The following is a 26,284-nucleotide window of genomic DNA, read 5'->3' as shown; positions in this document are numbered from 1 at the left end:
TAGCGGCTATAAATAAAACGGAGCCGCAACACAGCTCTTCTGTGAAATTCTTATCTTTCTATGACAATAGTGTAATAACAGCCATTTGTATACGATTACATACCACAGGGATTTACGTGGAATGTGCTTGTAGGGAATGATCATTCACTTCTTCTTTCCAGCTTTCACAGCAGTATCGATGACTTTGTCAGCAGCAGTAGGTGGGTGCTTAAACGTCACTGCTTGATAACAAAATTCAACCTTTAGATAAAAGAAAAAGATGGGTTGGGTTGTTATAGTTTGCCAAAATGGCTAAGACTTTAGGTCTTATTCCTATTCGGTTGATAAATAGTGTTCGCGCATGGCGCAAAAACATCTAAGAAAAATCCCCAAGACATTACCAAAGCTTAAAAGTAAAGTATAAATTAAAAGCAGTCGTATTTATAAAAAATGAACAAAATAAAGATATTTGGTTTTTGATTTGGAAAATGACCAAAAAGTGTCCTTTTTTTCAAAAAGCTGCCTTTTTTGACCCAATAGTGTCCCGGCGTCCCTCAGAGTGAAAAAGTGTCCAAAAGCCACTAATAGTGTCCATTTGGCATCCCAGACAAGAATAGCACCTTCGCAAAAGCTCTTCTATCAGGTGACCCAAACGCTTTCTCATAATCTATAAAAGTGAGGAATAAAGGGGTTTGATAACTCAGGCAAACATTAAGCTGTACAAAAAATGTAGTTTATCCCACTTCCTAGGGCTACAATGAGAAAAAGATGGCTAGGACAGGTTTTGCAGATGAAGGATGACAGATTGCGGAAGATCTTCCAGGGCCATCCATCTAAGGCCAAACCAAATTTGTTTCCCATCTTCGTAAGGAAAGATTAAATGGAAACTGAAACTTCTTGGGAGGGGGTGAAAGGGAAGCTCTAAATAGATTGGGATGGAAGAAGATCGTCTGCAGCTGTGATGGTCTCAGGCAGATTGGCGCTGTAGTGAGTTGTTAGAAGTAGTAGTAGTAGCAGTAGTAAAAGTTTAAGAAGAAATGACGTTGACCTTTTCTTGGTTCATCATCTACGTTTGACAGCGATATGCTTTTGAAGTAAAGAGCGAAGCTGAAACTTAAAACAAACTAAATTATTATTTTGTAGAGCATGCAACATATGTCTATAAGCTACCTCAAATAAACCAACTCATGATACTTCCCTAAATTTGTAGAATTTTGAAAAAACTGTCACTTTACCGAAACAAAAAAACATGCAAACACCAGGATGCAGTTTAAGAATCAGAAAAGTCCAAAATTAGCCTAAAGAAAATAAAAGAGCTCATCCTTCTTAGGAAGGAAATATTTATTCGTCCATAGCAATATAAGTTGTTTTTGACTTTGAAATGATAATTCTCTCTAAGTTCTGTTTGTTCCGAGTTTGACTTCGTTCCTATTCATTTTAGGTTTCAATATAGGTTCCTATTCATTTTAGGTTTCAATTCATTTTAGGTTCAATATAATCATTTTAGGTTCTTTTACTTTTTTTAAACAGTATTTTTCAAAGTAGCAACATTAAATAAAAAACCTTTTCTTACCCCCAGCATGCAATAATTGGAACATTAATTCAGACACGATAATTCGAACACAGTAATTTTATATGAAATACAATCTAAGGAGAGGGGGGGACATAAAACTTCGTTTCTTATTTTTACTGATACTGAAAGGTTCAATTTCCAAATACGTCTGGAGCTAAGAAAGAGGAAGGACAACGTCTATTTTAGGAAATCAGAGGACCTGTTTAGACGCGCGACTAGCCTAAAGGGGTGAGTTATAGACCTCATCTTCGCAAAAATATCAGGTAAGGCCCTTTGAATTAAAGCTCATTGATATACTAACTTGTAAAATCTTGTCATGTACTCGTAAGCCTGATTTAGCAGCTGGGCTTCCGCTATATATTTCAGTTACGTAGATACCCTGCAAAAAAAAAATTAGCTTGAATTGCATTATTAACGCAAATTACTAAGGACATTAAATTATTTTGCACAAGAAAGAGAAGAAAAAAGACACTGAGAAAACTACCCGAAATATCTTGCAATAAGACTAAAACTGCTTGTTATTAACAAAATTTTAGTAACCCCTATTGCTAAACAATAAGTCATTTCAAAAAATAAGCAAGTGTCGAAAAATACACAAGCAACAAAGAGAATGAGCAAAAGTCTAAACAAGCAATGGAAGTCATATTTGTTCAAACGTGCAAAATAAAGCCCATTTGAATAATTACCTAAAGTAGATTCAAACTGATTTTATCACATCTCATTTTGGAACACATTTCCCAGTCGTGATTGCTCTTCCCATTTTCTTTTAGTCATTTTTCAGCTACATAGTGTAACTGAATTTCAGTTTCCCTAGCATAGTTTTGATTGCAGCAATTTCAATAAGAATTTTTTGGGTTTCTCTTGCTGTTTTAGAATATTAATTGTTTCTCAGATAACTGGAAAGATTACTGGAAGTCTAAGAAACATCTAACCATAATTTACAAGCCTCCCTAGTAAAGGAACACGACCCGAAGTAAAAAAAAAAAAAATCCTACAACCCCTAAAATGGCATCAGATAAAAACAAAAGGATACCATCGGAATCGCCTTGACCACAAACCCTATACAGAAAACTTAGAGTCCCTTGGCTTAAATAACAAGGGAAACTCCTTGGCTTGAACAACAAGGAAAATCTTTTTTTTTAAATTGTTATAGTTAAGAACGACCTCTAGTAGTTGTTGTGCTTTTGTTATGATTTTCTTGCTTGTTTGTTTTTTATGGACTTCGAAATTCGAATTCGGCCCTTCAGGGCTTGTGATAGTAAATTCTCGAAATAAATATCTTATCTTATCTAGTTCACAGTAACTGAGAAATTGAAATAAAATGCAATTTTTGACAAAAACTAAATCATCATTTGTATGATGATTTAACACACTTATCATTTGACAAGATAATATAACACAGGCATCTTCTGAAATGTTGCTTCGCTGAGGTATGGTGCCATCTTTGACTGACTTCACTGCCTGGCTCCTTGTGGTTCGTTCCTTAGTATTCCAACTAAGAAAAAACCCTAGGCTTTTTATATTTTGTACCATACAAGGATAAGACCTTCCCTAAAGCTCTTCTATTGGATGAATCAAACACTAGCTCATAATCTACACAATTGAGGGCTAAAGGGGTCTGATGACTCAGGTACTTCTCAATTTTATACAAGAGCAAAAATTTGGTTGACGCATCCTCTTCCCCTCCTAAAACAATACTGTTTTAGAAGTAATTACGGGAACTATCCAGGGGATTTTTCTGCGGGGGAAATTTTCCACGGGTGGAGAATTTTCCGGGGTTCACAGTAAGGAGATATTCAAAACTTGTTGCATTCTTCACGTGACGTTAAACAGTCCCCTGGCTTGAGCAACAAGAAAAATTTCTTCTTTTTTTTGCATCGGTAGCACTGATTTGTCCTCTTTTCTTGTTTTCGCTGCTAGCAGGGCACTGTAACATCATAAAGAGCTGCTTAAGGACTCATTTGAAAGGAGACTCCTATATCTAGTGCCCTTTGTAACGAATAGTTTATTTCTGTGACAGTAGAGTTATGCAGAAATACATAAATAGTAGAGTAAATATTCCTTTTGTGAAGGGATAGGGCTATATGATAAACGTTTTATAAGCAAACATAAACAAAAAGCAAACTCTTAAACTTGATTTTCTAAATTTTAAAGGGAGGCGAAACAAAAATACTTCCCTTAGCTAATAGCTAACCAACAATCCAGATTCCTTGGCATCCTTTGAGGATCAAATCATAATGCAGTATGCCTATGCTAAGTGCCTTTGCACTCATTTTGTGTATTTTTATATCTTTGATATAGAGATGTCTTCAGAAGGTTATTCCAGAGGAAACGGAGGGGGGGGGGGCGATAAGCAAAACCCAATAATGGGACACAACACCTCTTACATCAAATTAGATGTAAAAGATGGCATAAGTTGAAGAGACTAATGAAATCTTAAAGAACCAAGGACATCAAAGCTAAAACATTTTTTGCCCTCCTGGCTCATCTTACGTCTAGTCATAATTGAAAACCAGGATTTTCGACTATTTTTCTTTTGGTAATTATTTAACTACAAAAAAATTCTCGCTCTGTAAATTCTCTTCTTTGTTGCCACATTTGAACCATGAAAAGAAACAAGCGGGAACTTTTCTTGTTTACAAATAAACCCAACCAGATCATTGTAAGACCCAATTTATCTGCAGTGATCGTCAAGTAATATAACAACCAATGGGATGGTACAACCACTATGTTCAATCGGGATATTGAACAAATAAAGGCTAATTACAATATGTAAAAATAAAAGTAGCGAAAATAATATTTTTAAATCAGGAGGAAAGAAGGACTCTTGGTATGTCAATAGTCAACTAAAGGGATAAATATAACAGAATAGAATAGTCTCATCAGTTTTCTAAAAATATATTTTGTGGGTAAATCAATTAACTACCAATTTAAGGTTTTTCATCTTGAATAATTTTAAAAAGTATATACGTATATTAATGCATAGCTTAGATTCATGGTACTTTCTGTCGTTTGCAATAGTGATAAGAAAGTTACAGTTTTTATAGCTCCACGATGAAACTTTTTTTACTCATTTTCTGCTAAATGTTCACACATGTTCTTTGTTTTCAAACTGGGCACCTGTTAAGCATAAAACTACCTAACTGCAATGGAAGACTTTTTCATTGAAAACTGAGTTCCTGCGTTTTCCTATTTTTTAAGATATATATAGCTGTGTAGGTTAAAACTTAGCCAATTTAAAAAAAACCAGATTTCATTTTTATTGTCCTGGTTCTTTAATATTTATACCCTACACCTCCTGCCCAAGTTACGTATACATCCCTGCTTTAATACATCTTTTATGTCTTGAATATAATGTCCTACATTTATCCAATGTAACTCACTGTTAAATATTTTTGATGTATTTGCCTATGTATGTAAAATGAGTATTAAATTAAGTGTTGACCTAATTATATAGTTTGACTGGTCATCCAAAACACTGAGGTTGATGTCTCTGTTTTATTATAACAAACCGGATAAATTTCACAAGCCTATTCTTGAATTAAAACTAAAATGTACTTACATTATCACTGTAGCCATGAGGATTTTTCCTGTAATCTTGGTCTATTCCTCCTCCAATTTTGAAACCACATTTCATAACTAAAGCACTATCTGGTGATGTCTCTCCTTCTTTTCTAACAGTTATTGGTATCTGAAAACAAATGGATATCAGCTTTTGGTATGTGAAAACAATTTTTCTCTTCTGCGTGGCACCCATCTTGGCACATGAAAAAAATGGTTTCATACGCAGCACAATAGTACTGCCTAAATAATGAGCAATGCTGGCACAACATATTATCATTTTTTAGTTGTTTTTTTTAGACCATGAAAGGAGCTCATTCGATTCGATATTGAAAGTTCTAGTGCCTTTTTTTAATAGTCAAAAAAGACTAGAGGGAAACCAGCCCCCCAAACCCATTCAATCAAAATCTTGAGATAGCAATTTTGTTTAGTGTAGTTGAAAGGTCCAGTAATTATGTCTTTTAGGATGACAACCCCCCCCTCCCAGAGCCCTAAGGACAAAGGTTGTAAGTTATGCCCTGGGGCATATAAGGTTTTAGTGGAAAGGGTGATTGTATAAAATTGGGAGGGCTTTCAGTGGATTGAAAATCAGAAGTTCTAGTGCCAGAGCCTTCTAGTAGAAGACCAGAGGGCAACTAACCCCCCCCCCCCCACGCGTCCTGTTTTCCCCAAATGAATCTGATGTAAACTTTGAGATAGCCATTTGTTCAAAACAGTCCAAAAGTCACATAAAAAGGCCTTTGGGGTAGACACAACGACTCAGAATCTGGGGGCAAGGGTTGTAAGTTATGCCCCAGGGGCATGTAAGGTTTTTCAGGAAGAAGTGGTTACGTGAACTTTAGAAAAGGCTCATTTAATTGAAAGTTTGAAGTTCTAGTTCACTTTTAAAAGTTAAAAGTAATGGAGGACAGTTAGTCCCCCCTCCCTGACCTCCTCTTTTCCCCAAACTCATCTTGAATAAGAGATAGCCATTTTGTTCAAAATAGTCCAAAGATCACATAGCAATGCCTTTAGGGTGGAAACAACCCCCCAAGGAGCAAGGGTTGTAAGTTATGCCCTGGGGTATATAAGATTTTTATGGAACGGGTGGTTGCGTAAACTTCGGATCGGATGGCGCTCATTTAATTGGAATTCGGCAGTTCTAGTGCCCTTTTTAAGAGTCAAAAGTGAATGGAGGGCAACCAACCCCTCTCCTCTAAGCCTCTGATTCCCCAAAACAAATTTGCTTACAATTTTAAGAGAGCTATATTGTTCAGCTTTGTTGAAAGATCCAGTAATTGTGTCTCAGGGGATGTCAGCCTCCCCACAGTTCCGGACAAGGACTGTGAGTAAGGCAATTGGTCCATTGTTTATATATAGTATATGTTTTTGAGAAAAGTATGCATGCTTGAACTTTTCTGTTCAAAAAGACAGAAGACGTTCAGGTGAGCCTTTCAGAGAATGTTGAGGGTAGTATTGAACTAAATTAAAACACGTTATGTGTATGCAGATTGTCCTAACTTGACTCAGAATATAGAACCAAAAAAATCTATGATGCCTAAAGATTGGCACAAAATTGTGTGTCGCCTTTTGGCTTGATATAATATCATAAGTCACCGAGCAAAGGGAACCACAGTGCTGAAAAAAATGAAGTCAAATATGTAAGGGTTTACAATGCCCAAAAAGGACTAACCTTTTTTTATATAAACTGAACAAAGACGAATAAAAATTTAAAAAACAAACATTAATTTGATATACTTAGAAGTAGGTGGAAGTTTGTTTTTTCTTTGGTTGGCTTAGATTTTTTTTTCTACAAAGAACTGGGCTTTTTATTGGCAAGCTTTGACTTTAATCTTTCAAATAGTTCAGAATGTTTCTTTGCTTGAGCTCAAGCAGCTATGGGCTGCCCCTACAAGCTCAAGCAGATTTTCGCCCCCTTTCTAATGTCAAGAAACATGTTTTTCCGCATTTTTCATCAAAAATCCCTTTTTTTGGCATTTTCATTGCAAAATAACAAAAACAGGACACAAAATTGCACCCCTGAGATGTTGAAATATATATTTAGCCCCCTCCCCCCTCTAAAAAAAACAATGAATGGGCACCAACTCATTTATGTGACAGAAAACTAAATCACATGACTTAAAATTGATTGCCTTTGAAAGTGGGAAACCTTATGATCTTTTTCTTAATGTGATTAATAAAAAAAAACTTTTTCTACAAAAAAATTTGTTCAAAGAAAAGTAATGAGTTACATTAAACCAATGAGGAGCAGAAATAAAGTTGCGTAATAATTTAATCATACAACCATAGATCACATACAATAAATAAATGAAAGCCAAAACAAACAGATATTACAATAAGTAACCAAGTCAAACTAAATACAAACAGAAATTACCACAAACACTCAAACAGAAATAGAGTGAACAGAAATTACTATGCTCTGGCATTCTAAATGCCAGAACGTCATTAGCAGTTTACTAAAAACAACTTCTATTTCAGGCTGTGTCTTTTCAGGTTGGATCTCTAGGAAATAAAGGATCAAATTGGTATTTTGGAGTTGTCCTGTAGCTACAAGACCAGTTGAGCATTTCCTTTTAAGCATCGTTTACAAGTCTTAAAGAATTTTTTTTATGATTCTGATTCTTCTGGGCTTAAAAGAGCTAATGCCCCTTCATCTAGTTTATCAATTTAACTAACTGTCTAGTTTATCCCTCTAGTAATCCTGTGCGTAGTGTAATACCTCAGCAATTGGACAGTACCCAATTTCGGGCATTTATTTTGTAAAAAAAATGAATTAAAAAAATTAAATAAATATATCAAATTTACCATTATTTGGGAGTATAAGCATATTAGTCATGTTTTTCTAGATTTAAACCTAAACAAATGTTACCCTAGTAACCTTGAACATTTGAATAGCCGTGTTCAGCCACATTTCTCGTATCATATATATGTTATTTGTATTTATTTATAAAAGTACCAAATACAATTAAAAATGAGGTTTGTAACACTGATGACTTTAATTAACTAAGCACTGGATCATAAGAACGGAACATTCAGTTACTTTCAAAGTCATTAAGACTGAGACTATTATTACAGGATTTGCTTGCAAATCTAGCTCCTCTCTTTGAGAATTACATCCTGATTGAGGTGAACGCAAGGGCCATTAAACTAGAATAAGATTTTTTTTAGACACTGGAGTCAATAACAACTGATTTGGTAGGAATTGGTTAAAAAGCAGGCTAAATCTTAGAAAAAGGCAGTGGAACTTTCGATTTCCAATTGACTGAGCCCCCTCCAAAGCTAATTCGACTGTCTTTACCACATGAAGTGCCCCGTGAAAAAAAAATGAATGAACAAATATTAATACATTGAACCCTTATGGGTCTTTACCATTGGTAATGCAATACAATTGTCCCTGACTTAAACAGGAGAGTTGAAATGTCAATTTCCCTTCTAACGAAAATCTGGAATCAACCAAGGAGAAAATAGGAGCAATTTTCCGCGGGACTATTTTCCTGGGGGGGGCGGCTTCACCGGTTTCTAGGGAAAGGACGATGTTAATACAAGATTTCTCTGAGATGTAAAATTTAAAATAAAAATGAGGATATTAATTCTGCTTTGGTCCTCCTCATTATTGAAAATCCAGAACATGTAGTTCTTTCTAATGAGGCAACTTTAACATTTAAAGCGAATGGCTTCCTACATTCTTTTAGGAAGGCAATTGAAATTAAAAACAAAATCGATAGAGACCTTGCTTTAAGTAGAGATACTGGAGATATTCATATAAACCCAATGTACAATAGCTTAAAATTGAAGGATTTGAAGAACATATTTCTTCACTTTAATTTAAGATCATCTTACCACACTTTTAAAGAAAATTGGATGAGTAGACAACCTAAGTCAATCACGAAGCAGATTTCTTGCCCAATCTAATTGGTGAAATCTTTCATTTATTCTGGCTTGTTTTATTGGTTAGTTTCATTCAGTCTTTCTTCTGCTCAGTTAGAGCTAATTCAAAAGATTAGTTTTCCTTCTTTTTTTTTGAGAACTGAAGATGGCTTGGCGGAAGTCTCCGACGAAATATCAACCTCTTTCATTTTTGCTTCTTTTTTTCTGATGGCTGACATTACCCTCATTTTTCACAGCTATTCAGTTGTATTTTTTTCTTGTTTTCCATATGTCAATCCTGTTTGTAACCCTTACTATCTTTAACACTTCACAGAACTAAAGTAATTTTAATTCAGCTAATATTTCACCATTTTAAATTTATAATTACCTGTACCATAATACACTTTATAGTTCTGATAATAAGAGACCTAAGTCAGAAAGACTGCCTTCTAAACCAGAAAACAGGGCTATAAACAAAACAAAATCATATTCAATCCTTTTTCTGCTAACTTCTTCGCGCTTTTGTGCTCTTAAATTGCAAGCCGTCATAAAAAATGTCAGTAAAATATGTAAAATACATAAATTACGTAAAACAAGTAAAATACTAATTTTACGGGGGTCTGTCAAATTATGGTAAAATACCCAATATTACCATGACCAATTTTAACAGTTACAACACTAATAATGACCAAGATCGCTGAAAAGAACAAATAAATTGTGAATTGATGGTTTAGTAAATACTGATATTTATTCCGGAAAATCTATACAATTTTGGATTTATAAACGCTTTAGAAGAAAAACGTTAAAAATGAATCTTCTTTCATGTAAAGTGCAATTTATGTTCTGGTCTTAGGGGGCGTTACTGCTGCTTTTGTTTGTGGTAAATTCTGTTCATTTTAAGCTTGACTTGGTTATGTATTGTAATTTTCATGCGTTTTGGGTTTTATTTATTTATTAATAGCAAGTTATGGTGATCTTACACTTTTCTTTTATGTTTGTTTTTAATTTACAGTCTTTTTTACTGGTTAATAAAACAATATACTTAGTCTCTTTTGGTGTTTCTGCATAAGATTCAAGATTTAGGCATACTATCTATATTTTGTACAAAATTATGCACCAAAATTTAATAATAATTGTACTATAGTGCTTTAGATGGAGGGGTACAGGGAATAATATTGAAGTACATAGGTTGAAAATCTGTATAGCCTTTGGGGTTTTACAGGGCTGAAGAAATTCAGACCATCATCATGTTATAGCCTTTAATATAGACAAATATAAATCAACCATCCCACTACAAACATGCCCTAAAAGTTCCGGGATAATACCTTCAGATTTTCCTTGAATATTGTATAGACACCTTTCAGAAAATCTGGATAAACAAAGCATCTTTTTATTTAGTTTTAAACCTGCCTCAATTTTCCCTGAAAGTTTTCACTTAATACCCTATTGTGTTCCTGAGATATTCCATCTGTGACATTTTGACAACCTGAATGCACTTAAACTCTTTCCCAATAGTAGTAGCAGTAGTAGCAGGCATGATTGCAGCAGTAGAAGGAGTTGCAAGTAGTCACAGTTGCAGTTCCAAGTAGTTGCAGTTGCAATCACAAGTAGTTGCAGGCACAGTTGCAAGTAGTCAGAGTTGCAAAATATCCATAGTCGCAAAGTAATCACAGTTGCAAGCAGCAACAATTAACTGTAGTTGCAAGTAGTCATAGTCACAATCATAAGTAGTCACAGCAGGAGTAGTATCATAGATAGTTGTAGTACTAGTAGTAGAAGTATTAGTAGCCCTGAAAGTTTTTAACTTAATACCCTCAGCTGATCCAGGGATGATGGTGATACAGCCTACCCTTTTGACCGGCTGAGTGCAAACGGTGCCTTTTGATTTAGTTTTACGTCCCCATGAGCTTTCCTTGACAGGTTCTACTTAACAACATATTCCATTTCTGAGATATTACATCTGTGCCATTTTGACAGCCTGGATGCACTTAAACTGTATATTTAGTTCAATAATTGCAGTATTAGCCCTAAAGGTTTCAGTTAAATACCCCTAAGCTATAGCTGCAACATTACTGATATACCCTTTATATAACCTACACGCACAGAGTGTGTTATAATTTAGATTAACATCCCCCTTGAAATTCTCTAAAAGTTTCATCTTAATATCCTGAGTTTTTTTTTCAAGACCCAGGATCAAACATGTTCCAAATAACATAACCTACATTTAACCAGTAGCAACTTGCATAAATTACAGCCAATACTTCAAGGGATGTGGGGGTATGTCATCCCTGAAGGCATAGTTATTGGACCTTTCAACTATCTAGAATACCCCAAGTCCTAAACATTTTGATGACATGTTTTTTGAGGGGGGGGGGGTAAAAAAGGAGCATAGAAGGGACCTGGTCGCCCTCTAATCACTTGAGACTCTTAAAAAGGAAACTAGAAATTTCACATTATAATCAAATGAGCCTGCTCCAAAGTTTATACAGTTGATACTAGTCCCCGAAGCCGCACCACGCCGAAATGACGGAGGCAAATGTGTGATTCAGTATCGGCGGCGGGGCGCCCCCACCCGCCCCCAAATTTTTTGGGGGCGCCCCCCCGATTTTAGCCCGGCGGCGCGCCCCGGCGCGCCGATTTTTCTGATTAAAAATAATAATAAAAATTCAACTTCACCAAGCACGTTCAACCTCGATTTTAGTAAGGATTTTTAAATTGTTGGCTAAAAAATATACAAGAACAATATGACAAAACAGGAATTTGTTGGGCCATGCGGAAAGTGTTTATGTTCACCGTCGATCAGACCAAGTAGAATTCTCATTTTTAGCCACTAGACCCAGGGAAACCTATGTTGTGTTTATGGTTAACATCGCATTGTTCCTATAAAATCCTGTGTTTAGTCATTTTCTTCTTTTTAATTATTTGGGCTAATGTTTTTATAACTTTCAAAGTTTGAAGTTCAAACCTCTCCTGTTAATCAAATAAATACGAAAAGGAAGTGAAAAAAAAAACAAACAAATAACAACATCGAAAAAACACTATATAAATCAGATACCATGGCTTAACAACACCAACAATTTTAAATCAGCGGTTACGTCACTTCAGTTACAATTGATGTAACAAAAGTGAGTATATTCACTCTGCCTGGAGCCATTGATCTTTTTGCAGTCACTATCAGTCCTGTCGTGCTAAAAAGCCGTTTAGCTGGGGCACATGTGGCCGGTGCAGCCAGAACTTGACGAGCGTAAACTGCCACTCGAGGGATCTGATACTAGTATTGGACCTTGGGGTCCCACAGAATGCCGCAAATGGGCTTCTTCTTTGTATCTGCTGAAATAAGTTGTTTTATAAGGGAGAACAAACCTGCACCTTCACCATAAGGCTCCTGCGCCCTACACTACAGAAGGAACTAAACTGCACCTTTACCCTCTTTTCTTATCAACACGGAATAACCCTCCAAAATTCTTTTCTGAAAGAAGTGGTCAAGTTATAACGTTTCAAGTCAAATTTTAAGGCTACTTCAACTTCAGTGTGCTCTGCTAACTGTGCAAAAAAAATTTAATTCATTTCTATAGATATATTTCTATACTAGCTCTAGATAAACTACCAAGCGGGAAACTACCACAAATCAGCATCGATAAATAAATGAAACCCAAAACAAACAAAAATAACAATAAATAACTAAGTCAAACTCAAAACGAGCAGAAATTAACATAAGTTGGGCTCAAAACCCCTATGCCTTCCCAAGGCCAGAACATAATTTTCACTTTACTGAAAAAATATAAATGTTTTTTACTTTTATAACTTTAATAAATCAATTAATATTAACATTTTGATTACTAAATATCAGTATATGTATATTAAACTGACAATGCATATTAATTTGTATTTTTTCAGTAAAGTACAAATTATGTTCTGGCCTTGGGAAGGCCGCCGTTTTTTTTCGGCGGCCCGCCGCCGACTTTTCGTCGCGGGGTCTAGTTGATACAATTGTTAATACAATCAGACCTGAAAAAAAATAATATATAGAGCCCACTTTACTTTTTACTTAGGCAGCACTACCCCACTGTAACAGCAATATTAAAGCATTAGTTTAAAAGTCTATATAGGAAATAAAACTAACAGACACTATAATTTGGCTGAAACAGAAGAAATAAACTATATATTGAAACAAAAGAAACAATAGTATCTGTTCAGCATTTCAACTCTCCAGAAGGAAACACTAAAAATTCTTAAAAATATTTAAAAAAATTCTAAAATAGTTACAAATATCATTCATAAATGCAAACTGTACTGATCATCTCCCATCCCCCTATGCAGGAATATCATATATGGGAGGATGCCCTCCTGATGTTTTCATCCAATTGATAAAAACGATTAGGATAAATGGGTTGATGAAAATATATATATGATGCAAAATCAATGAAAGAAAATCAGTATCAGTTGGTAAAAAAAAAAGAAGTAATTCTAATCATGGTATCACCCAAATCAGCAGGCAAAAATGACCAGCCAGATGTTAAAACTCATTACTCCCCCCCCCCCCTAAGCATTTATGGCGTATGATGCCTCTGCCTTTATGTGTGAATATATTGTCCAATTATATATATATATATATATATATATGCATTTTTAGCAGTGCAACTCTTTTCTGCCTGCAACTTTTTCTTCTAAATTACAACAAAGAAAGAATTGTGCAATCAAAAGTTCATTCAGTATATAGAATTTGAGCAATGTAGGGTAAAGGCATCAATGATTTGACAGGGCAATTTGGAACCACTGTCAAAATTTTCCTTCAGAACAGGATAACACTGCTTAATCATGACCTGGAACACCATCTCTTGAAGCCATCATTATATTTTGACAGAGTGGAATGTGGACAGTATAATGTATACACCCAGATAAGAAAAGAATAATCAATTTCCTATATTTGACACAAAATGAGATTCTGACAATTCGTTAGCTATGTAATGTTCAAAAAGTCATTATTTGGTTATTTTTTTTCTTTTTTTGCAAAAAAAAGCTTAGATCAGCACCAATGCATCAAGATACATCTGATCTTCTCTAAAATGTAGCCACATTCACTTTTTCTTGATAAGATTAGATTAAAATGGCAGCAAATATCGTATTGACAAAAACTAAGTTCCAAGTGTTGAAAAGTCTTGTATGATGTAGTGGACTACCTGGCCAACTAAAAATGTTCCTTCAGCTGAATTCAAATGTAGATATTGGCTTCTATCATGAGATTTATTTCTTTTGAGAATATCTTATGGTAAAGTAACCAAACATTCGTCCTATTTTCAGAAAATGGACAGTTTTTTGTTTACAGCACTTCTCATTTTAAGGACACAATTTTCGTACTTATCTTGTTCAATGCCAGGGTAAGGTTCAGCAGGTTTATGCAGTAAATTCTCCCAGATAAGGAGTCTAAGCGATTTTATTCAGACTTTTAGCCAAAAAATGCAAAAATAACCTTTCTTTTGGTCCGCTGCCTTTGGGTAACTGATTTTCATCCCCTAGGTAACCGTGTTCGTCCCGGGACGAAATGGATTGAAACGTACCCTCCCGGGACAAATTGATTGGAATGTTGATTCTGTCCCAGAAACTAAAAAAAAATACGCCAAACTTATTTTCAAATGTTTTTTTTTTCCTTCAGTTAAATGCAAAATACGTAAAAAACTTTTCTGATCGATTTCGACTAAATAAAAACACAGGATAAAAGCAAAGGATAACAACGCACGTTAAAAAATCATCTTTCAAAGTCTGTGGGCTGGGCTAATTCGAAATATTTCTTGGAAACTTCAGGCCCATCAGCAAGCGTTAAAGGACCAGTGCAAGACAATTTCAGAGGTCCTGCAAAAATCCTGCTCTCTGGAATGTCGGATACATCATCTTCGTTTGGCCATTTCATTGTGGATTGTGGGAAGGAACACCATTTCAAACATTTTAGCTGGCATATATTCTTATCCAGAAAACCCAAGACTCGGAAGATGAACCATGAGACATCTTTTTTCTTTGCACTGAAAAAGACAGCATAGCAACGATCCAGGAGTACTCCTTCTTCTACTATCTCTGTGTCCTCGCTAGGTCCAGCTGACGTCGACGGTTCAGGTACTTCTGAGGAATCGTTTTTCTTTGACTTGACAGTTTGCTTCTTTGTATCCTTCTTTGTGCCTGTGCTCTTCTCTTGCCTCTACTACTCGTTTGAAAGATGTTGAAAGCCCTTCTTTGGATAGTCTTTTGGGGCTCTGCAGCATCTGCTACCCAACTAGGAGATGGGGTGAGCGAAAATCTTACTCCAGGGTCAATTTTCGTTGGAGTGTGCCAACCCACAGCATTTCTGTCTCCAGGGTATCTCAGAGACCTCCAATAAGCATAAAGACCCCTTTAACGCTTCCTCTACTGTTTCGAGTGGGCCGGGATAGGTAGAATAAAAGCGTTGCAAGGTTTCAGCATCAATTAAATTTCCCAGTGATTTGAGTACCACATCTGAATGGCTGTCTTTGGTCGCCGGACTGTTTTCTTTGTCATTTTGTTGTTTGACAAGCTTCTCGTAGTGCACGTTGTCAGCATTCCATGGGAACAGTCCAAAAGCTTCGAATGACTTTTTCAGTAATTCTTTTGTTATCTTTGGGTCAATGAATTCGCCAAAAAGGCTGGCGAAATTCCTGCCATCCTGACTTCAGAGGCTTAAACACGACAAGACCTAGATGTTGAAGAATGAAGGTGCTGTTTGGTGGCAAGCTGACTAGCTCCATTCCTTTTTCTTCACAAAGTTGGCTCAGGCTAAGTGACAGATGAGAAGCATGACCATCCAAAAAGAGGAAAAAAGGAGAAGGTACGGACAACTCCTCTACCTTTTCCAGCAGCACCTGCTTGACAAATTCATACATGTTTTCAGCCCTTATCCATCCTGACTCGGATGCAGACTGATAGGCGTTTTCGGGGCAATCTCTTTCAACATCAGGAGGAACTCTTCCAGATTTGCACGAATAAACAACAAAAGGTTTGCAACTTTCTCCCGCAGCATTCACGCAGATCCTGACAGTCATGCAGGTTTTCTCATCGCCTCCCGTGTTTTGTACTACTTGCTTGCTTCCTCTCTCAGCAAGAACAACCTTCCCCCTAGGGAGGAAAAGGAAATTCGTCTCGTCGCAGTTCCAAATTCGTGTTGGATCTAGCTGATCCATCTTTGGGTACCCCTTTTCTTCAAGATATTTTTCGTGGTTCTGGAACCATCCCCAATTCTTGGCTTCAGTGACCTTAGACCGTCCGCCATGTATGGTTTCCGGGACACGGGTTGTCACCTCAGGGTTTCTTTTCAGGAATTTGTAGTGCCAAGGAAATGTCAGTTTCTTCCCAAGTATCGTTCTCCTTGCACGTTTCAAAAATGGCTCAGCTGTTTCAATTAGGTCCTGGCGTACTAGTGGAAATCGTTTCTTCTGACAGTCAAATACAAATTCGACAATAGCTTTCTCTTCAGGAGCACTGAAATATGATGGCCCCGAAGCAGAACTCTTTGGGGTATCATCAGTTCCTTTGTTTGACTTACGTTGTTTGTACGCATAAACAAGTGTCATATGTGGTATCCTGTACTTTTTGCCAATGTCCTTAAAGCCCAGCTCACCAGGGATGTACTCGGAAAGCGCCTTTTCCAGATCAGATTTCGTGTATGTTGCCTTATACTTCTTTTTCCTAACCTTGCTTTTCTCAGATGTCCCAGGACTTTTTCTGTCTTCATGCTTTTTCTTCACCAGTCTTTTACTTTTCACCATGTTTTTTTTTCCTCCTTCATCAGAATCTCTGTCACTAGAAGAATCTTCACTGAAGTCACTTTTACTGTCACTGCTGGTTTCTATCGAGGAACTTGAAGAGCCTGTGCTACTTGAAGATGTAGAAAATTTTGCTTCTGGAAAGTAGTCTCCAACCAACTCCACTTTGGTCAATGAGGAATCACTTTTTGCATAATATTTTTTGCATCTCTTCCACTTTTGGTGAGTTTTCTTTTGACTGGCTTTGCTCACCCTCTTCCTTTTCTTTTCATCTTCCCAGTTGCTGCCATGCTTTTCTTTCTTCTTCTTCTTTCTCTGCTCCAAAAGAGCCAGCTGAGGCTGAAGGCTCTTCATGTGTCTTGGAGGTGGCATTCTAGAACAAACAAAAATAAATTTCTGCTTTATACTGGGGGACGACAACAAAACAAATAAGCAAAATTATTCCCTTTGTTCAACAATTTGTCTCTTAGATGGTTCACCTTTAAAAAGTATTTTACTAGAAAGTATTGGCCCAATATCTTTATTCTGTCCCATTGGTCATTCAAACCACAAGGGGGACAAAATTTTTACTGGGATTCATCCCTGGTAAAATGAAAAGCTGTAGTTTTCCTGGTATTTTCCATGATCCCCTAGTAGCCTGTTTTGGTCCCTTGCTAATCTAGGTAAAAAATTGAAATAAAGAAACACATTTTGCCAGTTCTATGCATGCCAACAAGAAAAGAAATTAATTTAGAACAGACTGAATGCAACAACTTGTGTGTACATTCAAAAGTTGTTGTATGTATATTCATGCATGTTGGTTACTCACTTCAAAATCCTAAACTTCAGTTGGGCACCTTGAATACACGTGTGTCCCCGGAAACTGAAGAATCTTTTCTTCTTGAAGTTTCACGGCATATCGGCCCACAGACGAGGGTGGGGACGAGTACAGACTATCCTCAGTTTAACGCACAACCGTTTCCGAACAACAGTTTTGAAGCCTGCTCAAGTAACCTGTAAATTTTGGTCCCCGGTTATGGATTTTGGGGGACAAAAAGTTCGGTTACTTTACCCTATAGCAATCTTGTTAAAATTTTTGACAGACAGCAACAGGCCCTGTCAAAATATAGGTAACTCTGTTGAAACTTCACTGAACATGTAAAACAGATGAGAAACAATTGGTGTCAAAATTCAAGGGTCCTCTGAGAAAAACATAGTTGTCAGATTTATGGGTACTTTCTCAACAATGAGAGATTTTGATAATTATTATTTCTAATAATATTTTGAATGAAAAAATATTTAAAAAGTTTTTTCTTAAGTTGTAGTTTTACTGATTTAATGCTAGATGTTTCCATCCTCTGTGGAGCTGTTGCTGGGCCTAATACCATGTTGGTATTTTTAAGCATTAGATTTGGTTGATCAAAACACCTTAATTCAAGTATGTATACAAATATTCTCTTTGAATCCTTCTCTGCTTAGCATGGAATTCTTCAAAGAGACTTTGTTAGGACCACTTTTATATCTAGTATTGATTAACAAAATTAGAAAGAGATTCTCTCAAAGGTATTAACATGTAGATGACCTTTTCATCCTTCAAGAATACCATAGGAACATCAAATGTAACTCCACCCCCCCCCCCACAAAAAAAATAAAATCCTACTCACATTTTATATGAAGCTAAGAATTTGCTTATGAAAGTAAATTCCACTAAGTCAAACATAATGATAATAAGTTTCTTAAAATTCTTGAAATCCACTCCTGTTTTCTTAGACCCTATCCCACCCAAAATGCTAGTGAAACATGTTAAACTCCTTGGTGTTACAAATTTCTAATAGTCTTAAGTAGGACATGCATATTTCAAGGACTCTAGACATTCCAGACAATGGATATTCAAAACTAAAATTTTTAAAGTGGATTAGAATGGCAGATTGACTTGTTGACAACATTTTCACTGTGAACAACAAAGAAATTTTTGCTGGACTGTTAAAAGCTGAGAGGAAGTAGCCCATTCCAGATAGCATTTAGAGATGGTATTCTTGTGGCATATATGCAACACTGGGAAAAAACAAGAGTCATATAACCTAGTTCACACAATTACACTCCATATGATTATCCAATTTTGTGCCTATACTTGAGACGATTTGTTCAGGTTTTTTGCTTCCACTTTCTGAATTGCGTTTTATATGTTTATACATAAAACAAAGTGGAAGAGAAACAAAGAAATAAAGTAAAATGACTGGACATGTCAAATTCACTAGGATCTGCCCACAAGCATTCACCAAGTATTTCAACACATGTCAAATTGGGTTCTGACTTGCATCAAAAGCAAGTAAGTTCTTGTTTTGTTGAATTTGTAGGTGAAAACACACCAATTTCAGAAAATCAGAGGATTGTACCTTTTTCTGATAAAACTTCAAACTTCTAATCAAACAGTTAGATTCCTAGGTGTTTTTCCTACATACTGAAACTCTTCTCAAACCAAAAGTCTTTGAATTAAGCCTTCCAGAATAGAGAAGACGTTTTTTACAAAAACTATTGAATCACTGGTGCCTTTATCCTATTTGCACATTAGGAGAAGAGGTGGGGGTAAAGTTTAATGGTCAGCATTTATCAATGATGCAAGCAGGTATTTTAGAATTTTTTTCAGGCAGTTTTCAGAATTTCAGTCTTTCCTCCTAGAGTGGGAATGCTAAAAGTGATACCCAAACAAAATTGCTCAGAATCAGTTGGCTTTAAAAATAGGAATCTTTAGTGTGTTCAAGCATTCCCAAATTACTTATCTGACAGGCCCAATTACTTAGTTTTTTTGCAAGATATAACTGACATAAGAGGTTAGTAGGTATGATACTTGAAACAGTCTGGATTAGGTGTTGGGCAAGTTACACCTAATAACCATAGAAAATGCAGGATTATTGAGGATACGTGATTTATATATAGACAAAAATTTGATCTTTTCAAAAAGGGATAAAAACATGTGAAATTGTAAGCAGAGAATCAAAAGAGGCAGTAATTGTGAAATGCTACACAGCTTCAGAGGTTTATGGATAAACAATATTAACAATGAAGTACATGTGATTAATGTTGTTATTTGCCTAGTAATATTTAGCATTTCAGTTTTCAAGTTGCCAGATAAGTATTTGCTGTTATCTTTTATGGATTACACCCAGTGAACTTAGTATTAAGCAGATGAGTTGGATGGAAATGTTCAAATGCACTCTTAATGTTTTGTTTACCACAATGAGAAAATTCTAAAGATTCTTTTACAGGGTAGGGACAAGGAATCTCTAAGAAGGCTTATCAGTCTCTATTCCACTTATGATTTATGACTATGTTGAGCATTATTAATACCATAATAGGAATACAAATATATAATTAAATATAGCCTACACAAGATTCAGGGATTCAAGACTGACAAGATTCAAGGGACAAGGTCAACACTACTTGCTTCATTTGGTTTGTGCTGCTTCCAAATATAATATTCAATTCACTCACAAATACACCATTGGCCCCTGATGGTCCTATATACAGGCTAGCCCTAGTAATGTATTTCTCTATTAGTTAAATCTAGTCATATGTCATAGCTCCTATATTAAACCAGTCATCTTCTCAGTATCAAATTTATCTACTAATACTCCTTTAAATTGGACTCTCCTCTTTCAAAGGGGGCCCCAAAAAAGGGCTGAATTTTTCAATTGGCCTGGAACTTATAATAAGCCTTGGGCTAAGCTTTCCCCAATGCAGAAGGTGAATAAACAAAAACATTGGTTCCCATCAATATGCAGCCCTACAAAAGAACCAGAAATGTGACAAAAACGTTTTTCCACCCACTTCAAATAGAAAGGACTATCTTGGAAACTTAGGAGGGGGCTAATTAAATTTACAATTGAAAATTCACATGCCTGTTTTAAAGGCCAAAAGCTGCTGGAGGGCATTGAGCCTCTCTTCAGTTCCTTTTCTAGAATCTGTTCCTCATCTAACCCCTATAATATTGAATAAAAGTTTCACTCTTATCTTATTCTTCCCAATTTTAGAAGCCTTTAAATCAATTTATTACCTAGGCTACAAAAGCAGTCATGACAATGGAGATACCATGAGGGAAGGAATGAGGCCATGGATATAGAGGGCAAGGGAATTTGGGCAGTGGACCATTGAGGGGACTGTGGAGGGAGGGCCAGCAAGGCATGGGTATAGGACCAGGAATCAAGGAGAGGCCATGGGGGAACATGGCTGAGAGCCAGGGGTGGGGTCATTTAACAGGGGTGTTGGGGGAGAGGCAAGGGGACATAGTAGAAGGGCCAGAGGGCATGGCCCCACTATAGGCCCATGATTTTGCCATGAGACCAATTATAATATACACCTGTGGGTCCTATCTCTCTCTCAGCCTCACTTCTCCTCAGAGCTTTGAGCCCCAAAAAATTTTCTTGACTTTCAATATCAATATGGTGCAGGCCTAGAGAAGGACCTGTAGAGAAGGAAACAAGTTAAGAAAACAATTTATATTTCATAATATGCAAAATGATTGAACTGTAACTAACACATTATGGATGCAGCATAAAGAACCCCCTCTTCATGTGCAAATATATATTCCAAAATATTTATTTTCAATGCATTCTACCATCCATCACTTGTTTTTCTGGTTCTTATTTAATTTACAGGTACAAGGGTTGAAACAAGAGAGATCCTTTGTGAGAATAGATAGGAGATAAATAATTTTGGCTATATATTTGGGTAAATTTCTAAGTGGCACCATAATTTAGCTAAGATGAAAGTGAAATTTTCATTTGATGCCTTTTTAATGCTCTTTCATAATTCAATGATTACTTCTGGGGCTAATTGCACCTTGAGCCCTTAAAGGAGCCCCAAAGGTATTTTATATGAATTATGAAAGAGCATAAAAAAAGCATAAAATGATGTTTTCACTTTCATCCTAGGTAAATTGTATGGCCCACTGCAAAGTTACCCTGAAATTCAACCATCCCCATCCCCTAATAAGCAAATATATACCCTGAATTGTTGATGGTAAAGTTTTGAATTGCAAAAATCAGTGCTATTTTTGTCAATAGCATTTGAAAAACTAATGAATGAGGTTTAAATTGTTATAAACAAGTATTTTTGGATTATATTACTCTGTGAACAACTTATTTATAAACTAGTGATATATTTTTAACCACTTTTCAATAACTTAACTAGTTTTGATAGCTTCTTTTGTTTGGTTACAAAAATGAAACACCCCTTGGGCCCCTTTAAGGGCTCAAGATGCAACTACCCCAAGAAGCAATTATTGAATTACAAAAGAGCATAAAAAAGGCATCAAATGACATTTTTACTTTCATCTTAGCTAAATTATAGTGCCACCTAGAAATTATATTATTAAATTATACTGCCATCCCTATAGGTGGCACTATAGAGATGGTGCCATCCAATAAAGGACCTATTTGTTGCCTAAGCTCAGCCCTGTATTCTGAGAAAATTAAAATTTCAGGCTATATATTTGCATGTTAGGGGTGTGGGGGGTAAATTATATTTCTTATGTAAATGAGAGGTAAGTTTACCCCCAACCCCCTAATGTCCAATATATACCCTGAATTGGTATATACAGGGGTGGGGGTAAAATTCATTTCTGACAAAAATGATTATTATATTTGGAAAGTGCATAAAAAAAGGCATCAAGTGGTATGTTTACTTTATTCATAAGTCAATAATATGAACATAAGTCAATCATAAGTCAATAATTATTATATTTGGAAAGTGCATAAAAAAAGGCATCAAGTGGTATGTTTACTTTATTCATAAGTCAATAATATGAACAACAAAAAATTTACCAGGGGTGCTAAGGTATAGCAGGACTGCAAGCAAAATATATTAGCTAGGCCTACAATTGTTTTGCATATTATAAAGTGTGAATTGTTTTCTTAACCAGGGGCATATTTTTCTATGGGCAAGGGGGCACAACTGCTTCATTTGGGTAAATATTTACCAAATCATATTATTGACTTACAAATAAAGTGAATATACCACTAGACGCCTTTTTTATGCTCTTTACAATATAATAATCACTTCTATTGGAAATTCAAACTGAAGCCATTTTTGAGCTCTTGAAAATGACAAAATATATAACATATATAGGGTGTAAAACCTAACCAAACTTGATACCTTCAATTCAAAATCAGCTCCATGCCTTTTTTCTACACCTTCTTCTGTTGGCTTTAATATTTTCAATGTTTTGTCAAAAACACATTGTTGAACATTTGGCATTAAGCAAGAAGAAAAAGACATAATATTGCAAAAGTAATTTTTCCAACTTTCATTTATCCAACTTAATCATGGAAAGTCAGTGCTTGTGGATTAAACTCATGATTTGTAATGAAACAGTAAGTTTAAAACAGATGTTTTAAGCCTTTTACGCCCTATATATTTTACATTTTCAGAGCTCAAAAAGGGCTTACATTTGGATTTCCGATGGAAGTGATTATTATATTCGTAAAGAGCATAAAAAAAAGGCATCAAGTGGTATATTCACTTTAGTTGTAAGTCAATAATATAATTTGGTAAATATTTACCCTGATTTCTAAAACTGGCTCCAACTTTACCCTCTCCCCCCTAGAATTTTGATGAAATTAGCCTTGCCTATGCCTGTGTTCTTAACATGTTACTTACTGTATAGGTTCTCTGGGAATATACCTTAATTATTCATTTTATCAATAAAAATAGCATAGAGATGAAATATCTAATGCTGTTTGCTGGTGTTAGTTAGTGAACACTTTGTTTTGCCTTAACCTCAAATTCAACCGTAAAGAACTAGGGTATAAGTTTAGAATTGTGGCCTCTGATATGGAGACATGTTAAGAAAACCATTCTTACTTTAAAATATGTATAATGATCCTAGTTAATATATTATTCAAGAGCAGAACCTTTATCATCAAGTCTTTCCTCTAAAAATCCTTCTTTTTCCAGCTTAAAAGAAAAAAATTACAATAAACCACCATGCTGACAAAATGCATTAAATCTTTTGAAATTGCTGCTATAAATTGCCAAATAAGTTGTTTTATATATAGCACTATCCTGGCTGTTGTTAATTCTGTTTTTTTTAATGAACAGTGACAAAAATCCAAAATATTAATACAACCTAACAACTTTTTCTTTTAAGTTGGAAAAAAAAGGATTTTTAGAGGAAAGACTTGATGATAAAGATTCTCCCCTTGGATAATATGTTAACTAGGATCATTATACATATTTTAAAGTAAGAATTGTTTTCTTAACATGTCTCCTTATGAGGGGCCACAATTCTAAATTTATACTTCTAATTTGAAAAAGAGTTAGAGCAGCTCTTTTTCAAATATGCACCTGATTACAACATTTACTCCTTTTAATATGAAGAACTTACACTTAGACATTCTATAGCAGTTCCTGGCTCATGCTGAAATGCCATTTGTAGTAATTCTATAGGCCTATTCAATAAAGCTTCAGGTAAAGTTGCACTTATTGTATACTAAGGATGAAAAGACTTTTCTTTTCTGTTTGACTGCCTAAATATGTCTTCGTATAAATTATTGCTAGTCAAAGCATATTGAGATGACAAGCTGGCCCAGCCCTTGTCATTTTGAAACTACCGCCTTTTGATAGCTGATCAGAGTTGCCTGATAGCTTGTTTTAAGCTGCCTGGATTAATGGATTATGAAAAATTGTGAAAGCATCTTCACGTACAAAATGTAAATAATTCAATCGTCCAACTGATATAATTTCATGGTACCAATTAATCTGGTGCTTGAACTCGTCTATCCACAGTTTCTCAAGCTTCTAGCATGCGTGAACGTCATCATACACAGCTTAAAGGCACCCTTAATCAGCCCATATGTATGATATACTTTTTGTATCTGGCATTTTTAACCATTAAGCCATTGCTAGTCCTTTTTTGCGTGAGTTACTACTTGGCTTATGTATTTTTTGACTTATAGTGAATGCCTACTTTTTTTTGTTTTATTGTGACAGTTTATGGGCTTTTAAATCAGTCAACTAAAGGCTTGTATGTTTTTAGAAAAAAAGGATTTTAGATTCTATCATTGAAATTCCTATCGCAAAACATATGAAGCGAAATTTTATGTTCTCCTTTTTACTTTCTTATTGTTACGCAATAGCAAGTCGTAATTTATTTTTTTTCTAGTTTCCAAGTATCACAGAGAACGTTTTGGCAGCGCTTGCTGCCAAACACAAATTAGCAAGCCGCCAAAGAAAATGTTTTGGTTCACCGGTTGCAAATCTTGGCGATGAAGGTGCACTGAAAAATGTTTAGGCCAAATCTTTTTCAAAATGACAACTTCATTATAGAGGATTTATCCTTTAGACGTCAACATGACTATGGTTTTCTCTTCGGCAGCAAATGGCTGTGCCTGTGCCTAGAGTAAAACAGCGGCACACCGAAAAATTTAGTCACGCTGCCGATTTTCTTTTGCGGCGTGCCACTGCTCGACGCCAATTTTTTCTATGAAGAGAAATTTTCAAACCTGTTCAAAACATGACGAGTGACGTATCATTTAAATTCGACTACACTGACGAGGTTTGAACTTTGAAAGCATGTACCACATAGTTAAAACTGTAAATTCGAGGAAAAACATGGCACAAGCAATAAGACTTAACAGTCTATAGGATCAAGAGTCTTTTCTTAGAGTATTAATTTCTCGCTTCTCAATAAACAGTAACGTTCATTTCTATTCTTGTCCCTGTTTTTATAATTTGTGTCGTTGTACTCCATGAAACCTATTTTAAGCAGCCCGTATGTTATGCGTAATAGACTTTTTTCATCTTTCATTTTCAGCATGAGCTTTTGAGGGGGGAACCTGAGGTTCCTATAATTTTCGGAAAATTGAATAGTAAAGGACTCGCTATAGGTGAAAAAAGTCTTTTCAGGACGTCTTTTTTCTTTTCCAAAAAGTTGTTTTAAGTATTTTAAGCTCACTATTATGTTTTGTTTTTTTTTTTCAGAAAAAAATTAAGACTCGCGCTAAGGATACAGGGAAGTACAGCATTTGGACAAGCTTCCTACTTGGTCTTAGTCCTAGACTGCTGAATTTCCTATTTACCCATGTCAGTGCTAAGCAGAAAAGGGCGGTGAAAATATATTGTAATGGAGCGTGGACAATTCCCCCTAGAAAATTCTTCCCAAACGTAAAATTGAGCAGCCAAAGGGAAATTCAGAAAAATAAAAATAACGAAGCAAAGTTTAATTCTACATAAGGTATTTTGAAGGAGGGGTGGTGGATAGTTTTTAGGGAGGGGGATCTTTCAAAGACCATATCTTAAACCAAAACATCGAACTCTCGTTTAGCCTTCTGGTAAATATAGAGCTAGTTATAGACAGAGGGTGGCAGTTGCACCCTTTCAATAATTTGGATATAAAAATTGCTATATAGCTTCTTGACTCTCCGGATGTAGACTCCATCCGGATTTTTTTTTCAAATAATTATTAATAAAGTGTTGCTAAAAAGTGGAAATTCACACAACTTGAGTTAACCACGGAAACAGAATGCAACTACAATGTTACTTCAGAATTTCTCACCTT

The 26,284-nt window shown here is 35.6% G+C and overlaps 2 protein-coding genes across 2 annotated transcripts in view; one reads left to right on the top strand and one right to left on the bottom strand.

Annotated features, from left to right (window-relative positions):
* Positions 1–144: 144 nt before the first annotated feature.
* LOC148946895 (tax1-binding protein 3 homolog) lies at positions 145–24,344 on the bottom strand. The gene is made up of 4 exons (XM_089096458.1): positions 24,113–24,344; positions 5,115–5,243; positions 1,854–1,931; positions 145–240 (listed from the first exon to the last, which is right to left on the bottom strand). Exons 1-4 carry the CDS (start codon positions 24,155–24,157, stop codon positions 145–147), a joined length of 348 nt encoding a protein of 115 aa, XP_088952584.1. The 5' UTR covers positions 24,158–24,344.
* The window catches only part of LOC148946894 (calcyphosin-like protein), a 94,555-nt gene continuing 85,993 nt past the window's right edge, over positions 17,723–26,284 (top strand). Inside the window, exon 1 of the mRNA XM_089096715.1 lies at positions 17,723–17,737. The gene's annotated coding sequence lies outside the window, so the exon portion shown is untranslated. The remainder of the gene's footprint in view (positions 17,738–26,284) is intronic.

The sequence above is a fragment of the Artemia sp. Qi Xiang Cuo genome, chromosome 11 (genome assembly GCF_049724085.1).
Source record: "Artemia sp. Qi Xiang Cuo chromosome 11, ASM4972408v1, whole genome shotgun sequence".
NCBI classification, from domain to species: domain Eukaryota; kingdom Metazoa; phylum Arthropoda; class Branchiopoda; order Anostraca; family Artemiidae; genus Artemia; species Artemia sp. Qi Xiang Cuo.
This window is presented reverse-complemented; position numbering and strand designations above follow the sequence as displayed.

Coding starts and splice junctions, on each gene's coding strand:
- LOC148946895 (XM_089096458.1), bottom strand. CDS start 24,157: ATGGCATTTCAGCATGAGCCAGGAACTGCTATAGAATGTCTAAGT. Junction 1,932..5,114: donor CTCATGGCTACAGTGATAAT/GTAAGTACATTT, acceptor TTTTTTTTGCAG/GGTATCTACGTAACTGAAAT. Junction 241..1,853: donor TACATGACAAGATTTTACAA/GTTAGTATATCA, acceptor TTTTATCTAAAG/GTTGAATTTTGTTATCAAGC.